At 30.5% G+C, this 8617-nt stretch overlaps 1 protein-coding gene across 1 annotated transcript; it reads right to left on the bottom strand.

The window, feature by feature from the left end:
* Positions 1–5476: 5476 nt before the first annotated feature.
* Positions 5477–8617, bottom strand: LOC129317849 (membrin-11-like). The gene is made up of 5 exons (XM_054962249.1): positions 8302–8617; position 8158; positions 6802–6921; positions 6572–6721; positions 5477–5877 (listed from the first exon to the last, which is right to left on the bottom strand). The coding sequence occupies exons 1-5, from the start codon at positions 8538–8540 to the stop codon at positions 5716–5718; spliced, it is 672 nt and encodes a 223-aa protein (XP_054818224.1). The 5' UTR covers positions 8541–8617; the 3' UTR covers positions 5477–5715.

Below are 8617 nucleotides of genomic sequence, written 5' to 3'. Positions count from 1 at the left end.
TTGGTTGATTTTTTTTAAAACAAAAAACAAAAAATTGGCCCATAGCTTTTTGATTGCATCAAATTGATGGTTCATATGAGTGTCCAAATCTGGTTTTCCGATATATTTCTTGCATGTTGGATCCTATAGTATTGAAAATCGAATCAAACCAGTTGATTGAATTGGTAAACCTTTAAATCAGTGTTTTGGATCGGTTTAATAAAACGTTTTTGTTCATTCTTGTCTGACCATTATTTGATTATGATTTTCACCAGTAACATCTAAATAAGTATCTTGATCTATTTAATGACCGGCTCAATTTTTAATACCTTGTTTGATCCGCATTAAGAATCATCAAAACCATGCGTCCATCAAAATGGTTTTGGTAGTCTCCTATAGGTAATCCAATGCAATTTTGGTTTTGATGTATGAAATTAATACACTTTTAGTTCTAACTCTTAGTGACGACTTAAAAAGCTTTGCTTTGAGTTGATATTGCATACTGTTGTGGGTTGGGATGGCAAGAGCTTTGTAGAGCTGTAAGTTGTCTCTTTACGTAGATAGAAAGTAAAAAAAAATACTCCCTCTGGTTTACTTTATTAATCACTTTTTAGAAGGATGAAGTGGTTCACTATATAAGTTTTTAAATTGACAGTGATGTTTTGTTTTAAATGAAATGTCTAAACTATCCTTAAAAAGTAAGAGAAAAAAATGAAATAATAATATTATATAGTTTATTTACTTTTTGAAGGTTATGCTTATAATGTTATTAAATTTTATTCTTTGTACTTTTATTGTATTGATATTGATAAAGATTGAAATGACTTATAAATAAAATTGGAGAGAGTATTGAGTTTGAGGTGGCAAGAACTTTGTGGAGCTGTAAGTTGGTTGTCTCTTTACGTAGATAGATAGTAAAAAAGAATAGTATCTGTTAGCATGCCTGCATTTTTAGCAAAGAAAATTATAAATAACGACATGCTTCAGCAAATAATTAATTAGGACTACAAAGTTATGAAATTACATTTTAAGACCGTAGTTTTTTTTTTTTAGTTTTAAAAATTATACTTGACTAAACTTGTAATTGACTAACTTCAAATCACTTTATTTGAACTGAAAACATTTTTATTTCTTAACTTATAATTTATAAGGCACAGATATTTCAAGTCATCTCATGTATTTGTATCATCGATATTTCTTCAATACATATTTAGAGTATTGCAATATTTTTTAATTTTTAAAAAAATTTTATTTTTTGATATATGTATGATATTTTTAAATTGTAAGTTGATATTTTAAAGCTATTTTTAAGGAATTAAATTTTGTTAATTATTGTGGTATTAATTTTTTCTTCATAATATATTTTTGTAATTTGCTTTTAGAGTCAAATATTAGATTTTCCTTAAAAAGTAAGTTTTAGATATAATAAAAAAATAACAAATATATTGTCTTAATTATAAAAAATGTATGAATATATTTTTTGGCTCATAAACTCTAAGTAGGAAATTATTAGCAGATACTAAGTGATGGGCAATTAGGTGGAGGCAAAATAAAAGTGCAATTAATGATTATGTTTCATTTAGTATTACTATAAAGGATTACATATATATATATGCTAGTTTGGATATTTTTTAAAACTGTAATTTCCAACTTGAAATTTAGTAGTACTAAAATCACTTTAATCGAGTTGGAAATTTAATTGAAGTGGGTTATGTGAGTTGGAAAAGAAATTATTTCTAGACTTGCAAATAGTTAACTTAAAATTTGTTCGTATTGAAATTATTTTAATTGAGTTGAAAATTTAATTTAAAGGGCTTATGAAATCACTTGTTGAGTTGGAAAATTTTTTACTCCGTACTTGCCAACTTGATCAATAAGGACATTTTAGTTAAATTATTATTTTTTAAAATGACAAAAAAGGACCATGGTCCTAAAACTTAGTTTCATAATTTCGTGCTCTTATGTTTTTCGTTATAATTTCTCTTTTTAAAATTATGAATTTAGTTTCATGTAATTTTTAATGTTGTTTGTTCACCTTATCAATCCATATAGAACGTAGAAATATTTTTTTAAATTAATGAGCATTCTAGACTTTAAAATATCATATGAAAAATACCTTGAACCCTAAACTTTTAAAATATAAAAAATGAATCTTAAACTTCCAGAGCTAGAGCAAATCACCCCTACCATTAACTTATACATAACTGCCATTAACTATTGACTTTGTGGGGTTTAATTAAATGTTGATATGATAGTCTCTTGATGTGCCATCGGTTAATGAGCACCATAGATCTTAAACTATTGTGCGAGTAACATCTTGAATCCTAAACTCTTAAAATATGTAAAAATTTTCTTGAACTTTAAAATTCAGAGCAAATTATTCCCATCATTTTAATGATGTTTCATCCCTCCTCACATATTAATGGTGCCCTCATCTCTCTGTCTTTTCTCAGTATGTTAGTCGGGGGATTCGAGGTAACACTGGCCGCATCTCTCTCAATTAGCTTTGAGCATCTTTATAATGCAAGAAAGAATTCAGTCTTTACAACCTCAGTTGTTGCTTAAATCTATTGATCCATTGTCTATAAAATCTTTAATTTCAAACCCAAATTAACTACTTAATTAAAATTCTTTGATACTTAAACTTCATTTCAAATGAGATCCTAAATTTTTATCATTAAATAAATAAATATTATTCAAAATAAGACTAAATTAGAGTTATAAAATATGTGAAAGTATGAGATACCAATCATTTGGAACATTGCAAAAAAAAAAGGGCAAAAAATGTTATTTAATAAAATTCTGGGTCATTTGCTGCGACCAATGATGTGTTTGCCACAGCAGACTACACTGAGACTAATTTAATTAACATAATAGTTAACGTTTTACGCATAAACAATTAGGGCAATTTGCTTTAAATTTTTAAGTTCGAGGGAGTTTTTGCGCATTTTAAAAGTTTAGGGTCCAAGATGTTATTCGAGCAATAGGGTTTGTGGTGCTTAATAACTAATGAAATATCAACAAGGGAATGTCACATTAGCATTTGATTGGACCCCATAAGGTCAACAGTTAACAGTACTTATATATAAGTTAATGGTGGGAGTAATTTGCTTTGCATTTAAAATTTTAAGGTTTATTTTACATATTTTAAAAGTTTAGGATTAAGGGTGTTTTTTACATAATACTTTAGGATCTAAAATGCTTATTAACCTTATTTTTTTCCCCAAAAAAAAAAAAAAACCATTGATGGATTATGCAAATTTTCTTGGGTTGTGTGTATATATATATATTGTCATGGATTATTTGTATTCCTTCAACATATTTTTATATATATTTAAATAGGTTTAAAATTTAGATACTAAAAATATGGTTACTATTTTTATTAAAGTTTTAGGCTATTTTCTTGCACTTACTCCAGTGTCCAGTCCTTTACATAAATACTGATTAAGAAAGGATATTTATATTGTTAAAATTGTTAAAAATATATAAATTTTCAATTTTTCCTTTTTTTAATTAATAATCATATTATATATTTGTCTAAAAGTTCAAACCATAATAAATTTATGAGGGATAAAATTAAAAAAATTAACTATTCTAACTTTACCTTATATTAAAAATATTTTTTTAAAAAAATTGCCTTGAAAGACCAAAGGAAGTATTTGATAGAAAAATATTTCCTCCAATATCACATTAATTAATTTAATTTGAACTTTGACATCAATGGATAGTAAATGAACGACAGGGTAATAACAGTCATTTTACTATATAATTTTAAATATCTTTATTTTAACTGCTTGTCACTATCTAGCATCTACTGTAGCGATGAGTAAGATGTTTACAAGCAAGGTTGTTAAATTCATGAGTTTAAATAAACTCATGATAGAAATATAAACTCATATCGTAAACTTAGATCGTAAATTCGTAAAAGTTTATCTTTATTAACAAATAACCATTAAAATATAACTGTAATTTAATTTAAATATATTAAAATATAAATTATTAAAATTAAACCCATCTATATAGATAAATTATTATATACAAGACATAAAAATTTTAAAATAGGAGAACTTATTTTTTTATATTTTTGTTTTCTTTTTTATTACCATTAGTTTTTGCATTTCAAGTTTTTTTTTTTGAATCAGGTCCTATAACTTTTGTGAATTAAATTTTTTATAGTATATACTTAATTCACTTAACTTAAAAAAATTAAAAGTTTAACAAGTTTAATCAAGTCTGAGTTTATAAATTAGTTGACACGATTTTGTAAGTTAAAAATGTAAAAATAATAAACTCGCGAGTTTAATCGAGTTTATATTTAATCCAAATTTATGAGTGTTAACAGGATTTTGCAAGCTGAAAACATAAAAGTATTAACCTTGTAGAGTCAACTTGAGAGCTTAACAACTATGCCTACAAAGGCTAATAAAATGATTTTCAGGGCTATTTAACCTAAATTTCTTTTGGAAAAATTAATTTAGGTCAATGGACCTTGTGATATTTATATTGTAAAAGACTTTGGATATAAATCTCCCATTTTTTTTCAATTGTTACATTCTCTGGTGAGATTTACTGTTTGAAGTTGTCACTCGCAGAAATATTGACCCCACTTTTTCATTGATATCAAGTAACTAACAGGAAGTGATTCATTGAGCATTATTCTTAATTCTTTGGTCACAGAATATTTAAGTATGTTCATATCCATTTGTTTGGTAAGAAATATTCATTCCATTGTTCTGTGATAATGTAAAATCTCATGTATCTAATGAGATAACTATTTTGATTAAGAAAATTATTTGAAAAGACTAAAGTAAAAGTCTTCCACGTTTGAATAACTAAATTGGGAAAAAATAATTTTAATAATTAAGTTAAAAAGATGTATTTTCACATGATTATATAAATATAAATAAATTTCAAAGCACAAAATTACTACTTCTACCAATAACATCATCATCATCATCATCATCATCATCATTATCATTATTATTATTTTTTTTTTCCCTCTTGGAGAAGGGGAGTGATCCTCAGTATCTTACCTGTTTCTCATGTCAAGCATCGCTAAAAATTCAGTTTTATCGCCTGATATAATGGCGATATCACTTGTGATCAAGAATAATTAAACATTCCGAACGTTTTTTTTTTTTTTTTTTGAGGGGGCGACATCCTGGCAATTGCCATTTGTGGCGCACTTACAATTTCAATAATTAAAACCAACAATATCAAATCTCCAAAGGATATAATTGAAAACCGGGATCATCCCAACTGGTTGAACTATTAAACCATTGAACCAGTATCTCAATTAGTTTCATAAAATGTTTTAATCATGATTGGTTTGATTACAGTTCGATTACAATTTTGGCTATTAACCATAAACCTGTGTCTCGACCAGTTTAATAATTAATTTAGTTTTCAATACCTTGCTTCAAAGTGAATTCATAATTTATCAACGCTCTTGGGGTATATGAACAATTAAATAAGTCAGAAAGGAAACATGCATCCATTTAAAAAAAAAAAAATATTCAGGGGGGAGAGCTGGAAAATGTCATTAATGAAACATATATGCAGCTTTCTGTACGTTAAAATGCTAATGAGGTTACGCAGCTTTGTTCATCATATATCCTGTCCTGCTGCTCAGCCTGATAGACCTCTTTCTAAATTCTATATGCATTTCCCCACAGAATTTTTTAAGGCGGGCAAAAAAACGCAAACATGCCAGTTTAGTACCGACACGTGATAGTGTCAACGTCTCCAAAAAATAAACGCAAACAAGAAAATGATAGTAAAAAGCATGCCTGCATATTTGATCCATTGGTCAACACGATGCCGTCTCTCAATAAGCCTCAAAACGGTAGTTGATATCCCAACTGTATTGATGATATCTAACGCTTTCCGTTGTGCACCCTGCACCAACATAGAATTCAAATAAATACATCACCAATAATCACGTGTGAAGAACCTCTCAAATGAACTCCAATGGAGAAGCAAGCACCTAACTGAAAACATCAGATCCACAACACACAGGAGCATAGCAACTTTTTTTTTTTTTTGAAAAAAAAAGGAGCATGAAATTCCTGGCGATGCTATCCTATTATTTCATAAAATGCATTGCACTTGAGAAATATACTAAACTCCAGTTTCATAATTTCCCCCAACTTAAAAGGCAAGGTTCAATATACAACAGAAAGCTGGCGACAAATTCTTTTCATATCATTATACATTAGAGTACATAAAGATAATGTAAAATGAGGAATTAAAACTTTCTGCTGCTCAAATATTTTGGAACCAAAAAAGAGAGAAGAGAAGAGCGACCAGAAACTTCCCCTGCCAATGCATCTTATAACTGTTGGACAGTAGCTTTTCAAACAATTACCATATACAATGGTAATGCTGCTCCTAACAGAAACCACTTGGTACAAGTCTCAACCATAAAATATAACATAAAAAGAATCTGCCATTAGCCATGTAATGGCAATATATCTACAATTCATACCATCAATTAGTTATGCAATCTTATGTCCCAGCAGACATTGATCTTTCTGCGAATGACATGTTTCTACAGCAGCATGTCATATGCGAAAAGGAGCAGGGAAGATACCTTTAAGCGTTCCCTTTGCCCATGTATTGAGGACAGGATGGACTCCCCAAGTGCATTAGCATTTTCCAGCTCCCTTGAGGAATTACGAACTGACTGCATTGCTTGTGCCTCCTCGTCAAAAATTCTCAAAATGTGAGCAGAATCCCCATTCTAGCAAAATAAATGAAGTTGTTATGTCGCAGAGGAAAATCAGCAAGCCACTAAACCAGAGCATGACAGCAAGTACATACAGCTCGTCCCAGCAGTTCTGCCCTCTCCCTAGCTTCTGTCATTCGTTTTTGATTTCTGAAGTTATATTTATCCAAACTTTCTCTCAATGATTCAGCCTCCTCAGCTATTTGTTCTACTTTCTGCATGCAGAAAGCACAAATACCCCGCATCAAGATCCTCTATAACAAGGATACAGCAGTAAACCAAACAACAAAAACTGGGGACCCATAATAACACGATATAAAATTTAAGTATGAAGAAGAAACAAATAACAAATATTTTATGGTTTGGTATGAACAAATATATAAGTCAAAACTAGTTCCTTCAAAGAGAAACCAACTAAACTTGCCAATGTTCATTAGTACGGAGGAATAATGAACTGGCCTCCATGCAAATGATAAACTATATCATAAATAAAGTGTATAATAAATCATTTGGAAGAAATCTTAAGTATCTGCCATTGAGCTAATAGTTCACATGGCAACGACCTTCTTGTTTAAGATTGAGATGAGATTGACATTTTGGATTTAATCCCTAAACTTCCCTTCGTCACTACACCCCCAGGTCATGGGCTAAGAGAACGACAAAAAATTACAAGTATCTTCCATAAATCTGGATTAGCAAGACTCAATTAACAATATCTTTGGAAGTTCGTTGAAAATGCCAAGTTGTCAACATCATAATAAAGGCATTGGAGGATGAGATCATTTAATTTTAAGTCTATCAAGTGCATTGCTAATAATGGAGGGGGAGCAGGGAAGCTTTTACAGACATCATTTGTAATTTTGCATCAATACTGCAAGTTGTGCCATCCAATGAGTATCAATTTGATGTTTCATCATTTGTATAAGCTATCGTCCAAGTAAAGTATTTAAGGGTCCTAATATAGATCCAAAATATGCATTTCCTTGCCATACCTTGGTTTGTGAAGAGTGGACATTAAGCAGGAAACTATTCAAAGTGAACCCATACACTATCGATATCCCTAAGCTAACTTTCGCATTAGTTCACAGAGTCTAAGATATTTGCATCAGATGCATGTTAATATTAAAAAGAAATGTGAAATCACATCAAACATTATCACACAGAATAATTCGAGTTTTCTTTTCCCTTCAGAATTAGGGGAAAGCTGGGAAGGCCCATCAAGGAGCACAAGAAACGTGATTCCTCTTTGAATTCAGTAAGACGACTAGTGTATCGAATCTGGATCCATTAAAATTGAAGAACACATCATCTATAGAATAAACAAATTGTAATTCAAACATTATTACAAACTTACGCAACAGTAAATTAATTTGTTCATCCTGATTTCATGAATATTACATGATCTTTATAAATCAATCTTTCTCACATGCAAAGTTATCTGATGAATAAACCCTAAAATAATTGAGTCCAAGAAGAAATTTCACCATAAAACAGAAAATGATTAATTCGATGAACGGGAACCGAACCATCGAAATGAAGATAAACAGCAAACATCTGACCTGGACGTTAAACGAGAAATGAAGATTCGTGCTAACCTTTTCCAGAGATCGCGTTGAGGCTTAGCAGCGATGAGGCGGTCCATCTCAGCACATAGGGATTGGATCTGAGTAATATCCTTCTTGACGGCGAAGGCGAGCTCAGTATCCATGCCCGCTGTAGAAGTGGAGTACTCGAGCCGCTCGAGGCGTTCGAGGCCATCGCGGGTCCTCAGCAAGATCTTCTTCGCGCTTTGGTAAATCTCCGATAGGGTTCCTCCGCTTCCGTCCATGACCATGGTCCTGAGAGCTCGGATGGGGGGCCGAGAGAGAGGGAGAGAAGTTACAGATATTTCACGTGTCAGAGGAAGAAGGT

Source organism: Prosopis cineraria, unplaced genomic scaffold (assembly GCF_029017545.1).
Source record: "Prosopis cineraria cultivar Desert tree isolate PC_DT_omini unplaced genomic scaffold, ASM2901754v1 PC8, whole genome shotgun sequence".
Classification (NCBI taxonomy): domain Eukaryota; kingdom Viridiplantae; phylum Streptophyta; class Magnoliopsida; order Fabales; family Fabaceae; genus Prosopis; species Prosopis cineraria.
Note: the sequence above shows the minus strand (reverse complement) of the source record. Positions and strands in the feature narration are given on the sequence as shown.

What these genes read in the sequence shown, in the direction of transcription:
- LOC129317849 (XM_054962249.1), bottom strand. Translation starts at nt 8,540, where the DNA reads ATGGTCATGGACGGAAGCGGAGGAACCCTATCGGAGATTTACCAAAGC. An exon ending in CAGAACTGCTGGGACGAGCT is followed by an intron (nt 6,722 to 6,801) that starts GTATGTACTTGC and finishes TTATTTTGCTAG; the next exon opens with AATGGGGATTCTGCTCACAT. An exon ending in GGCAAAGGGAACGCTTAAAG is followed by an intron (nt 5,878 to 6,571) that starts GTATCTTCCCTG and finishes ATGTTGGTGCAG; the next exon opens with GGTGCACAACGGAAAGCGTT.